The following is a 13,996-nucleotide window of genomic DNA, read 5'->3' as shown; positions in this document are numbered from 1 at the left end:
CCCCTTCCCCCATTTATGCTCTCTCTCGTTCTTTTTTTTTTTTTTTTTAAGATTTTATATCTTCATGAAAGACACAGAGAGACAGAAAGACAGAGAGAGAGAGAGAGAGAGAGAGAGAGAGAGGGGTGGCGGGGGCAGAGACACAGGCAGAGGGAGAAGTAGGCTCCATGCAGGGAGCCTGACATGGGACTCGACCCTGAGTCTCTAGGATCACGACCTGGGCCAAAGGAGGTGCTAAACCACTGAGCCACCCGGGCTGCCCTCTCTCTCATTCTCAAATAAATAAATAAATAAATAAATAAAACCCCTGAGAAATGAAAGTGGCAGTTGCTGAAGACAGGTTCAGATTTAGGAGAGGGACATCCTTACCTACTGACCCCAGGTCACTACGGTTCTCCCATATCACATTCTTACAGAAACTCTTCTGAGCAGGGTCCAGCTGCTGGGAGAAGTCTACGGCCATATTCGTGATAGTCACTAAGCCCTGAAATGGTACAACACACTTTTTGGTCAAATGTGCCCACAAACCTGCAAAGGCTGTGGGTAAGGGTGTGAAAGACACAACCTATGCAAGAATTCTCACTCAAGTTCTGAGCAACGCAGGTCACATAATGACCAGGTCTAGGCATAATGTCTATGTTTGGGGGGAAAAAAAGAATCTGTAATTTTGCAGAGAACAAACTTACAGTATGAATCTCCTAATGCTGACTGAGGCTTTCCCCACCTTCAAGACTCAAGTCTGCCAGGTGTCCCTCTCATAATGTAAGCTTTGATGACAGAGCAGGGCTGAGGTCCTGCTCAGAGCCTTCTCATGTCATCACATGTTGAATGTTTTTGATTAAGACAGACTTGTTTGTGACTCATTACAACTGAATTGCAGCCCCTCTTCTAATGGGCATCATGACTGCACACTCTTCCTTCTTGCGGGATACTCTGTCTACAGGAAGCACTGTATTCAAAGGAAAACTTCTCCCAAACTCACTGTGGTCATGATCTCTCCCCTCAAGACAGGTTTCTTTTGGAAGGATACTGTGTCTTGACTAGAACTGATCTCCTGACTTACCGGCTGCCTCTCAAACAGAGCACCATAATCCCAATGTTCCTCCAATATAGAGCATTCAAGGCTGTAATTTGTGAGTCTCTCCACTATCACTGCCTGGGACAACTTTTCTTTAGAGATGTCCTTCTTTGCAGGTAACTCCTTGGTCTCCAGCACAGCCTTCAAATCTGAAAGATATGAAAAAAGCAAGCTTTCTCCATTATGTATCAGTATAAAGAAAACTTCCAAAACATAATCAGAAGAATTAAAATTCTCAAAGAAACATATCATATCAAAAGCTTTTTTTACATGACTAACCAACCATATATTCCCATATTTGTGTAGCTTTCATCCTAAAGGATACAACATGAGCTTTATTACCTAAATCTAAGATAAAATGTGGCTAACAAAAAGAGAGGGGAGGCTAAGGAAGAAAACTGCTATATGATCCTTATCTCAACATTATTAAGTAAAATTCACTTTGAATCTTTCTCCAGTTTTTCAGAAAAAATTATTTTCTCTTTTTAAGAGTGCCTCTTTTATTACAATGTTAACTAACAAAAGTTCAAATCCCAGCCTGAAAAGTGCAAGTCTTCAATAATCAACTAGAATCTCCACAAGAGACAAAGGACTGCCAGAAGAAAATAGCTATTTTGTTTTATTAAACTCATTCAGAGAATGTGATCTAATATGTGAAATGGAAAAGTTTCACAGATACACCCTGCTAGTTCTCCTGTACCCTTTAACAACCCATGAATCTTGTTGGAAGTTGTATCTTTGAGCAGCCTGTCCGGTTCTGTCGATACAAAGTCTTCCCTTGTATGATTTAAACAAAGAGGTTTTACAAGATTCTCAATTCTTTAGAAATCGTTGCCATTTCCTCTTGTAGTAACCCCTGAGAGAAGCCTGTAATTCTGATCCCTTGTCTTACTTGGTCAATTTGTTGTTCCACAGATAATGCTGTAGTTGAAACCACTGTATTCCCAAGTGATAGAAATATCATCACAAGATCTGTAAGATTTCTCTGTCAAATCAGAATCAGTGTTCTTTCCTTCTGAGAGCCAGTCACTCCACTGTCCTGTCTGGTCCTGTCTGCACTGGGAGGCCCACCTGCCCAAATCAATGACGGCCCCACCCAGACCCGCTCCTCGCCTGCTGATCTCTTTCTTGTCATTCTAACATTTCTGCTAAAGACTCTACTCTCATTCTTGTTTCTCTGGCTTGAAACTGGGAGTGATTTTTCTTCTTCCTCTTCGGTCCCTATTTATACTCACCATACATAGGACAGCAGTTTCTACTTCACATAAGCTACATAAGGATATGCCCTATTTCCCCAGTGACAGGGTTAATTCTTCAATAGCTGACACTCATCCACCAATCAGCCTTACTCAAAAGTGACAATAAAAGTCAGTGAAAGACGTCTATACACAGAACAGTCATTTAATCAAAGAGAAATAAGATAATAAAGACACTGGAATCAGCCAAGGATTTTTTAAAGTACAGGAATGTAAGCTTGCATGACAAAGGGTCTAAGAAGGAGCTAGGAAAAATGGAATCCAGAGCAGAGGAGAGAAGTCATGTTCAGAGGGAGGGGAGCAGAGGCGGAGAGATCAGGTAGGATGAACATTTTGGGCAGCCTGGCTCAAGAGGCCTCAATTCTCCCTTCAGGCCTGGAGGCTCAGGAAGTCTGCTGATCCCATATGCCTGGGATCTTGAGCCGTGACCCACAGGGCCTTCACCCCAGCCAGGCCTCCCACGCTCACCTGGGCACCGGCCTCTTGTCAACTTTCTCTTCACCATCCAGGGCTCCTTCCTCTGTTCCAATGAAGAGATCATGTCGGGCTTGGAAACGCAAAGTCCTAAGTACACAAGAAGAGGGAGGAGGTGGTCATGCTGTGGGTCTGTGCAGACTGAAGATGCTGGCTCCCTGGCCTGATGAAAGAGTGCAGGGAAGGGCATGGTGCTGAAGGAGTAAAGGGCTCCAAGTTACAGAAGCCACCAGGGCAGGTTGGAGAATGAGCAGGGAACATCCTCACCTAGTGAAACTAGGTTCCTGTAGTTCTCCAACATCACACTCCTGTACAGATTCCTCTGAGCAGAGTTCAGCCACTCCCACTCCTCTTGGGAGAAATTGATGGCCACATCCCCAAATGTCACCAAGCTCTGAAAGGACAAAACCACACTCTTGTTTAATCAGTGCTCATGCCCCATCAACGGGGGTGGGGAGGTGGTTGTTATGGACTCAACTGTGTTCCCCAAACTCAAAGTCTAACACCCAGAAACTCAGAATGTGATTCATTTGGCGGTGGAACCTTAAAAGAGGCGATAAATGAAGTCCTGTGGTTGGACCCTAATCCAATGTTACTGGCGTCCTTATAGTAAGAGGAAGAGACACCAGGGATGCTACCACACAGAGAAAAGCATGTGCAAAGACATGGTGACAGGGAGACCATCCGCAAGTCGAAGAGAAGCCTCAGGGAAACCCAAGCCTGCCAGCACTGTGATCTCCAACTCCCAGCCTCCAGAACAGACTGGGAAGATAAATGTGTTCAAGATCCCCATCCACGGTGTGTTGTTACAGCAGCCTGAGCAGACTCAGATAGGGGTCTCAGGACTACTTTTCTCCTCAGTTTGGGTGAGAGACTATATGTATAAGGAATAATATCTAAAGAGAAAAATACACAAACAGCCCCTGCCCTCAGAGAGCTGGCAATTTTGTGCAGGTGTACACACAGCAATTCAGACCATAAATAATGGAGGCTCAACTGCTCCAGGCACAACATATAAGAGCATTTTTCAACATGACGACACATGAGTGGCCTGGATCAGCACAAGAATGTGGAAATCAATGTGAAGATGAGCCTCAAAAGGCAGAGAAGACTAACCCTCAAAGCGGGTTCTAGGGATTTCTATTTCACTTTCAGTGTTCATTAGATGTTGAGCATTCGTGTTAATAAGAAAAAAAATACACTAAACAAAATCCTCTTTTTAAAAAATTTTTTAAAAAATTTATTTATGATAGTCACACACACAGAGAGAGAGAGGCATAGACACAGGCAGAGGGAGAAGCAGGCTCCATGAACCGGGAGCCCGACATGGGATTCGATCCCGGGTCTCCAGGATAGCGCCCTGGGCCAAAGGCAGGTGCTAAACCGCTGCGCCACCCAGGGATCCCCCCAAAATCCTCTTTTTTCTGACATAAAGATGTTTAAGAAAAACACTACAAAAAAAAAAAAAAAAAGGAAAAACACTACAGAACACTTTCAAGAATCAAGGTGCCATCTCAGAGAAGCAGAAGTGTCGAAAGGTACCATGAACACATGTGTGATGGTGAGCATGCAGCTCATCTCGTCCTCTCCTGGCCAATTTTTATGTAGCATATTTTTAGGATTTCAGTGTATAATTCTGATACATTCCAATGTATTTTAAACATTTACTTAATTCAAATTCTCACCGTGGGAATCCCATGAGTGGCTGCCCTCCAGATTTAAATGACCAGCAGCCCTAGGATTTTAAAAGTATATAGTGAGAGGCCCCTGGGTGGCTCAATGGTTGAGCATCTGCCTTTGGCTCAGGTCATCATCCTGGGGTCCTGGGATCAAGTCCTGCATCAGGCCCCAGCAGGGAGCCTGCTTCTCCCTCTGCCTCTGTCTCTGCCTCTCTGTGTCTCTCATGGATAAATAAATAAAATCTTAAAAAAAAAAAAAAAAAGTAAATAGTGAAATCAATAAGCAGCAGAGCCCAAAACCTGAATGCTCTGCAATCTCACCTACTCACTTAACCTGTCTCACCTCCCCATCTGCAAAATGGAAAAAATCAACAAAATCTCACAAATCATGGACCAAACATAGCATGGGCATAGCACTGGGGACTGGCACGGGTTCCACAAAAGTTCTAAATAAATGTTGGCTACCACACTCCTACCAACAACCCAACTTTCCTGTTTTCAGCTCCACATAATTCTAGATTTAAATGACCAGCAGCCCTAGGATTTTAAAATCCTAGCGGCAACAAAAGTCCCTGTGAGGGGATATGCTATCACATGCTCTTTAGCCTGCACCAATTCTGAAAATATTTCCAACCAAACCATGTAAAGACAAGTCAAAAGGGTTTTATAAGTGGTATCTTTGATTTGTGCAGACAGTAAACTTTTGATAGCATAAATCTCCTAAATGGGAGACTGAAAGGTGCCAGGTCATAGAAAACTGCTGGCAATACTTGCAGGAAACAGCCAAGAACTGCATATTATAAGTCCTGAGCCAAGAACATGCTCGTATGTCGACCTGAACAAGCAAGTCTCAGATGGTGCTGGCTGCTCTCAGTAATGCTGTCAACTTGGAGCATCTGGTCATGAGAGCAAAGGAACTGATCTGCTGGCCAAATAAGTAGCAAGAGTGCTCATTTTGCTGTAAAGGTTCAGCTCTGGTTCCCTGGGTTGTTTATATTCATCTGTACCAGCAGTTAAATGCCTTCAAATTCACTGTGCAAGACTCAGTGGAAATCTTCAAGCATCCTGAAATTCAAACGTTTCAATGCAGATGATAAATGAAATAAGCCAGACACAGAAAAACAAACATTGCATGATCTTGCTTATATGTGAAAGCTGAAATAGTCCAACTTACAGAAGCAGAGGGTAGAATGGCAGTTGCCAGGGGCTGGGTAAGAAGGAAATGTGGAGGTGATGGTCAAAGGGAACAAAGTTTCAGTTGTGAAGGATGACTAGTTTTGGAGATGTAATGTATAACATTATGCCTATAGCTAACAATATTCTGTTATTTCCTTAAAATTTACTATGAGGATAGATTTTTTTTTTAAGAAGGTAGATCTTATGTTAAGTGTTCTTGCTAAGAAAAAATAATAATAAGAGTAGGAGGAACATTTGGAAGATGATAAGTTTATGGCCTTGATGTTAGTGATGGTTTTACCAGTATATACCCATCCTCAAACTCATTGAGTTGTACACATTAAAAACGTGCAGCTTCCTACATGTCAATCATACCTCCATAAAGTGGCTTAAAAAAAACACACAAACATTTCTTCTTTTTTTAATATTTATTTAAGTAATCTCTACACCCAGTGTGGCCTTAAACCCACAACCCCAAGATCAAGAGTTGCATGCTCTTCTGACTGGGCCCAGGCCCCCCAAAAAAACCATTTCAATGCAAGTATTTCCAAAGATATAATTGTTCAGACACATGCTACTTCTATGCTTTTATTCTGACCTGATTCTAAAAGCCAGCTTTTCACAGATTCCAGCCCTATAGTTCTTCTTTTTTTTTTTAAAGATTTTATTTTTTTATTTTTTTTTACTCATAGAGACACAGAGAGACAGAGGCAGAGACACAGGCAGAGGGAGAAGCAGGCTCCATGCAGGGAGCCCAACGTGGGACTCGATCCCGGGTCTCCAGGATCACACCCTGGGCTGCAGCTGGCACTAAACCGCCCTAGTTTTAACTACATGTTCCTTGCCTGGCGAGTCTTACACTTATTTTTTTCAGACATTCAAAAATCTTTCACATATTGTTTACTAAATGAAACATTATATACAGTATATATAATGTATACAGTATTATATACAGTATACAGTACATATACTGTATGCAAATTACAATACCTTTTTTAAATCTACAATATAATTACAGCATCTTTACAATGACGTTAGAAGTCTGTTGGTGCAAGAGAAAATGATGCCCAAATTTCTAGCCCTTGTTATTACTTTGTCATTGATGGGAAAACTGGAATTTGAGGCTCTTGCTACAAAGAAGAGTATAAGTTCCAATATTTTCTTATACCTGGGCAACTGAGTTTTTGGGGGCCTGGTTTTTTGCTTAATAAGAATGTCCCTTTCTCTCTCTACTTCTATGTTCCAGAGGGACCCAGCATTAATGGTGTATGTGCCTCCAGGTAAGACATTTTATCAGAAAAAGAAAAAGAAAAGAAATGCAACTGATCAAAAAAGAATCAATGATTTCTGTTAGTGTTATGGTCTGAATGCTTTATGTCCCCCCAAAACCTATACATTTGAATCCTAACACCCAGTGTGATGGCATTTGGAGGTAGGGCCTTTTGGGAGGTGCTTTAGTCATGAGGGTGAATCCTCTTTAATGGTCTTAGTGTCCTTATAAAAGAGACCCCTGAGAGCTCCCTAGCCCCTTCTTCCATATGAGGACACAGAGAGAGGGTGCCAGCTATGAAACAGGAAGCGGGTCTGCATCAGTCACCACATATAATTTGCCAACACCACAATCTTGGTTCTTCCCAGCCTCCAGTTGTGTATAAGCTGCCAGTCCATGGTTGTCTGTGATAGCAGACCGGACAGACTAAAAGAGCTAGCAAATGTCTTTTACTCTAAACAGTAACAATTATTGCTCACAGGACTTAGGTTATTCCAGACAGAAGTCTATATACTTACATATAAGCTTATTCAACCCCCATAACCCTGGGTGTTGGTACTATCACCATTCCCATTCTATAGATGAGGAAAACAGAGAGCTGTAACTTGCCCAAGATCACACAGTCAACTGCAGAGCCAAGATTCTGAACCCAGTAGTCTGGCTTCATCGTCCACACCCTTAACATCTACATCAGGGGTCAGCAAAGTCTCTCTGTAAAGGGTCAGAGGACAAATATTTTAGGCTTTGTAGGCCAGAGAGCCTCTGTCACAACGACTCATCTCCGCTCTTGCAGCATAAAAGCTGCCACAGACAACAGCTAAACTATGTTTGCCATGCTCCAAGAAGATATCATTTATGAGCACCAAAATATAAACTTAGGTGATTTTCACATTGCTTTTCATTCTTTTTCAATCACTGAAAAATGTTAATACCATTTGTGGCTCATGAGCTATACAAAAAAGAGGTGGCAGGCCAGATTAGGCTAGTTTGCCAACTCCTGTCCAACATCATATATTGTGTTACTGTGTGTCACCTAAAGGGCTAGTCTGTAAATTTCTAAATGACAGTGACATGAGGATGCTGACAACTAACACTTACTGAGATCTCACTACGTGCCAGGAACCTTTACGTTTTTTTAGACATTGTACATGCATTAACTTAATTAATCCTTCTAAGAACCATATTAAGCCAGTACCATTATCATCCCCATTTTTACAGATGAAGAAAATGTGGCCATTTAAGTTGCCTTGAGGTTAAATTATACAGTGATCAAATGCTAGAGCTAGCATCTGAACCCAGGCAGCCTGGCTCCTTAGTCCACACCTGTACCATGACACTATCATATCTCGATTAAAATGTTCCACTCAGGGACACCTGGTTGGCTCAATGGTTGAGCTTCTGCCTTCGGCTCAGAGAGTGATCCCCGGGTCCTGGGATTGAGTCCTGCATTGGGCTCCCTGCAAGGAGCCTGCTTCTCCCTCTGCCTATGTCTCTGCCTCTCTCTGTCTCTCATGAATAAAATCTTTAAAAAAATAAATAAAAGGTTCTACTCAGACAGCAGCCATAACGCCCGATATCCATTCACGCTGATGATGAAACAAGATGGACTAGGCAACGTGGCTTTCAGATAAAATAAATTTTCTCCAACTCATGTCCAGATCAACCTGCTTCATTCAAGGGTACGCAAAATACTCTCATATGTGCACGTCCTATACTCATTCCCATTGTTAGTATGGACATGTGCAGATTTCCAAAAGGGTTCCAAACGTCACACTATACCAGAGAGAAAACATAATGGTACACTCAATATAAGAATTTGATCTGGTGGTCTCACTCTTAATCTTAAAGATGAGAGAGATTATAAAAGCAAACAGAAAACAAAAACAAGTCTAACCTTACACAAAGATACTCAGTATTAATACTCAATAGGAAAAAAATGAAAGTCTTTTGTAAGACAAAATGTCTTAAAGAAGGTTTTTTTTGGTTCAATTCAATTAATTTTTAAGGCAAGTGAATGAAAAATCAGTAATTTTCTTTTTGTAAAGTCTACTTTTTTACACCAAAAATTCTAGCTTTTGAGGCTCTATTATTGTTCCATCCAAATACAACTTTTAAAGTATTCTGATTTCAGGGCAGTCCAGGTGGCTCAGTGGTTTAGCGCTACCTTCAGTCCAGGGTGTCATCCTGGAGACCCAGGATTGAGTCCCACGTAGGGCTCCCTGCATGGAGCCTGCATCTCCCTCTGCCTGTATCTCTGCCTTTCTCTCTCTCTCTGTCTCCCATGAATAAATAAATTTTTAAAAATCTTAAAATAAAAAAATAAAAAAATAAATCTTAAAATAAAATAAAATAAAATAAAAATAAAGTATTTGGATTTCATATAAATTTAATAAACTTTAACCCACGAAGTTAAGAAAAACTTCTAGGAATGTATTCACAGGAAATAATCAGGGATAAAGGACATTTCCAGGTATAAAAATGATTACCATAATACTATTAAATAGCAAAACACTGGCTATAAGAGAGGTTTATACATTCTTCTACCGAATATTTTCTGAATCAGGCATCAGGGTGTTCCAAATCCATGCCTATGTTAGGTGTACTTGGAGCAAAAAACCAGATATATTAAGTAGATATACAGTATGCTGAAATGTGCTAAGAGTTTTTTTTAAAAAAAGAGTAAAGCAGAGAAGATGTGAAGAATTTGGGTGGGAGTCTTTGAAAGTACAGAGAGCGCAATCAGGAAAATGAGAAGGCAATTTTTGAGGAAGCAAAGTGAGTGATGGAGGAGGATGGTAAAACAAAGGGCCAGTTAGGGTCAGTAAGGGTGCTGTCAGCACATCAAGGATGTGTCCTTCATTCGGGGATGCCCTGGGAGGGTTCTGAACAGAGAGTGACATGGCAGTTAGAACAGACCCTGCCTGGCTGCAGTGCTGGGATGTGACTGCAGGGAGTACAAGTAGAAGCAGGAAGTCACAGAAGCAGAGCCCAGGGGCCAATAGTAAGATAACAAGCACCAATGCAGCGATGGTCGCTGTAGGTGTGATGATCATCGACAAGTTTCTAACATAAAGTGAAAATGGCACTGACAGGATTTGCAATGAGATAAACACAAGGAGTGGGGAAAGAGGGGACAATGATGCAAAGGTTTCTGGCCTGAGTAACTGACAGCATGAAATTGCCATGGTCTGAAACAGAGACAACTGTGGGAGCAGCCAGTTTGGGGGGAACCTTAGAATTCAAATGTGAATGTGTTAGGTATGAGTTACTTATTCGATATTCAATATTCAATATTCCTCAAGGAGGAGTCACGTTGGACACTCAGGCATGGAGCTCAGAGCAGAGGTTCGAGCTGGAAAGGCGAATTTGGAAGAAGCCTTCCTGTGGCCAGTTTCTACAGATGAGAAAAAACTGACCTCCTCAGGGGAACAAGTGCACACAGACAAGAAAGGAGAGCCAAGAACACAACCTGGAGGCACACCGAAAGCTGCAGGTCAGGGGAGGAACCATCAGTGAAAACTGAGAAGTCAGGAAGGTGGGAAAAAGGCCAGTTGAGTGTTGTGTCCTAGAGGCCAAGGGAATAAAGGGCCCTGTGGATAGCAAGGGATGAACTATGTCAAGGGTTGGCAGCCCCCCATTTTTGTAAATAAAGTTTTATTGGAACACAACCCTGCCCATTCATTTACCTATTGTCTATGGTTGCTTCAGTTCTAGAAGGCAGAGTTGGGCAGCTGCAACAGAGGCCTTATGGCCTGTAGAGCCTAAAATATTTACTATCTACCCTTTAGAGTGAAAGTTTGCCAACCCCTGAGCTACTTCAAATGCCAACGATAGTCAAAAAAGACTGAGGCCTGGGCAGTGCATCTGGTAATGTGAGATCACTGGTAACTTGGTTAAAAGTACTTTGGGTGGTACAACTGGAACCTAGTCCACATATTTATGAGCCCGTGATCATATTTATGAGGCGCAGAAAACAAACAAACAAAACTATTTGATGGTATTTTAAGAAGCCACATAATCGAGTAAGAAAAAGACAGCTTCTCATATTGCACCAGTGCTGCCCTTTCCTCTTCTGCCTGCCAAAGATCTCCTCTCCCTTCAAAACATGGCTCAAAAATCACCTTCTGGGGAGAGAGCCCCTCCCTTCCCCCACAGGCAGCCAGAAGCCAAAAGCTCCTCTAGGCAGCTCTCACCTGCCCTCTAGAACCTTGTTTGCTTGCTTCCATGACTTTCCACCGACAGACTGTGAGCAACTTGGGAGCAGGGGCTGGGCTTAACCATCTGTTTCTCCAGGGACAGGCACCAAGTGGATACCAAATAAAACATGTATAGCACAAGCAGCTGTGGTGCTTGCCCCAAGGAGAACCTCTTGGCTCCATCAGAGTCCCCTTTCAGAGTCTGTCTCAGAACAGTGGCACAGCGCAGTGCTGAATCACTCCACCAATGAAGAATGAACACTGAATGGGATGAAGAGGAAGCAGGGAAGGAAGCCCTGGGCTACCCCTGTAGCCCATCACTCACCAGAATGTAAGGAAATGGGAAACAGCTCCCAGGACAGCTCTCTTAAACGGAAAACTTTTAAAAGAAAATAAACATTATTAAGTCCTGAAAAGCACGGCTGCATTTCAGACAAGAAAGTGGAAATGCCAACTCACCTGAGACATGGCTTTCAGTTCAGTTCTCGCCCCTGCTGCCTCCTGCTTGTGCCTTCTCTCCCGGAGAAGGGCAGTGGCCCTAGAGGGCAGAACTGGGGGGAGAGAGAGGAGCTGGAGAAGGAGTCTACACCGCGCTCCTCATCACCTGCCTGAAATCGGCCCCTTCTTGCAGAGCCTTAAACTACAACCATACATCAGGAAGCGCTTCAACAAGTGAAGAATGAAATGCTATCGGGCACAAGCAGATAGGACCAGTCTTGCAGGGACGGACCTGTACACGACCATCATTCCACCTAGGGGCTGCCAAGGAGGGAGAGGGGTTTCCTCTCTCGGGGGCATGGACTAGAATGGTGTCTGGCTAGGCCGCCCTCCCTCCCTGCACCGCTGCTTGATGCTCGGACTCAGGGTAAATTTCCATACCTTCGAGGGATGATTCCTCCATATACCAGCCCCAGAGCCGAGGGACCCCCATTCAGCAGCACGTGGGCCCGAGAGGCCTCTGCCCCAGACCTCAGCCTCCCCACACTCTGAGGGGGTGACTCCGTCCCCGACCACCTGTCACCCTCACCTCGGTTCTCCGGCCCCATGGTCACCGCTGCTCGCGGGCCCCTGCAGGACAGGCCGTTCCTCGCGCGCAGCCTTCCCCGAGCAGGACGGGCGAAGGCGGCCGGGGTCCCCGCAGTCCGGCCTCGGCCCGACCCGGGCTTTGTGCGGGGAGCGCCTCGGCGGAGCGGGGACCCCCGCCCGCGGGCCCCCGCGCTCGCCGCTCCCTGCATGTCGTAGAGGCGCGCGCGCTCGCTGCCCCCACCCACCGCGGGCACGCCCGGCGTCCAGCGGGCCCCGCCCCGCCCCGCCCCACCCCTCCCCGCGCCCCTGCGGCCGCCGAGCCCTCCGACCCGGCCGGCCGCACGAACCCCGGCCGCCGACCGCCGCCGGAAGTGGCCGTAGGCGGCCACCGCAACGCTCTCTGGGAAACGTAGTCCCGGCCAGGGCGGAGGCAAAACTGAGCGAAGCGCAAGCCACAATGCGTCGGCCCTCCCTGGGCCGACCCAGCGTCTGTCGTTTCCTCTCCGGGCTGGCCGCTTCTGGCTCTTCCTGAGCGCGGCCTCCGGTGGTTGTGGACACCCGACACAGGCCTGGCCGGAAGTAAGGGCCCCCCCCATGTTTCGACGACGCCCCACGGGCTTCTGGGAATCGGCGCTGGGTTCGGATTCGCGCAGGCGCAGTTCCCTGAGGAGCGGAGCTGGCGTGAGGGGCGGGGCTGCGGTGAGGGGCGGAGCCGCGGGGCTGACGTGATGGCTGCGGGAGGTGGAGGTGGCGAGGTGGCGCGGTCCTCGGACGCGCGCCACGCAGGTGTCCCGGTGGACCGAGTGTGGGCGCAGGACAGCGCTGGGTCTTGGCGGCATCTGCAGTGTGATTCTGCTGGGGCCATGTGAGCACAGCGTGCCTTCCCGTCCGACTCGCGGCGCGCCTTTGACCCCAGGTGGCGCCCGTGTCCTGGACACTCGGGCCCCCGGCCCCTACACCCCCCACCCTCCATGTGCCACTCCCCTCCGCTTGTAGCCTTCCCCCACACTGTCGTTGGGGCTCGTTCCCAACTGTCAACTCGCAGTCACGAATGCCGGTCGCCTCGTGACCTTCTGAAATCTGCTGCAGTACCTTCATCGTTACCTGAATTAACTGATGTTTTTATTCATTCACGCGGTTGGGCCAGTCCTAACCCTGGAGCTGAGAGCCTCGTTCGGCTCAGTGCATAACCTCACTTAGCACTGGCATAATGCGGTTGTGACACTCAGCATCACACACCCAAGAGGCGTCCTGTTACATTTATAGGACATTTTGTAATGTTATTTAAGACAGGGGAGAGATGAGGGGTAGCCAGGGGCTGGGGGCAAGAGCAGGAGACTCAAAACAAAGGTCTTATATATCTTGATTGGAGCCGTTACACAACTATGAATTTGTCAAAATTCTACAACTAAGGTGAGTACATTTTACTGCACTAGCTTTTAAAAACTCATTAAATTTTATACTTAATATCTGTGTAAATATTTTCTCATTAAAAATAAAGTTGGAGTGGCTTAGATGGTTAAGTGTCTGCCTTTAGCTCACATCCTCATCTCCCGTTCTGGGATCCAGGCCCATGTTGGCTCCAGGCTCAGCGCAGAGCTTGCTTCTTCTTCTTCTTCTTCTTTTTTTTTATTGGTGTTCAATTTGCCAACATTTAGCATAACACCCAGTGCTCATCCCGCCAAGTGTCCCCCTCAGTGCCCATCACCTAGTCACCCCAACCCCCACCCACCTCCCTTTCTACTACCCTTTGTTCATTTCCCAGAGTTAGGTGTCTCTCATGTTTTGTCACCCTCACTGATATTTTCACTCATTTTTTCTCCTTTCCCTTTATTCCCTTT

At 45.5% G+C, this 13,996-nt stretch overlaps 1 protein-coding gene across 1 annotated transcript in view; it reads right to left on the bottom strand.

Moving 5' to 3' along the window:
- The window catches only part of LOC121484436 (zinc finger protein 470), a 43,322-nt gene extending 30,583 nt beyond the window's left edge, over positions 1 to 12,739 (bottom strand). Inside the window, exons 1-6 of the mRNA XM_041743707.1 lie at positions 12,157 to 12,739; positions 11,589 to 11,680; positions 3,076 to 3,202; positions 2,803 to 2,898; positions 1,064 to 1,227; positions 370 to 484 (exon numbers count right to left, since the gene is read on the bottom strand). Of these exons, the coding sequence (XP_041599641.1) occupies positions 370 to 484; positions 1,064 to 1,227; positions 2,803 to 2,898; positions 3,076 to 3,202; positions 11,589 to 11,680; positions 12,157 to 12,364 (802 nt within the window). The 5' untranslated portion in view covers positions 12,365 to 12,739. The remainder of the gene's footprint in view (positions 1 to 369; positions 485 to 1,063; positions 1,228 to 2,802; positions 2,899 to 3,075; positions 3,203 to 11,588; positions 11,681 to 12,156) is intronic.
- Positions 12,740 to 13,996: the final 1,257 nt, after the last annotated feature.

Source organism: Vulpes lagopus, chromosome 2 (assembly GCF_018345385.1).
Source record: "Vulpes lagopus strain Blue_001 chromosome 2, ASM1834538v1, whole genome shotgun sequence".
Lineage (NCBI taxonomy): Eukaryota > Metazoa > Chordata > Mammalia > Carnivora > Canidae > Vulpes > Vulpes lagopus.
This window is presented reverse-complemented; position numbering and strand designations above follow the sequence as displayed.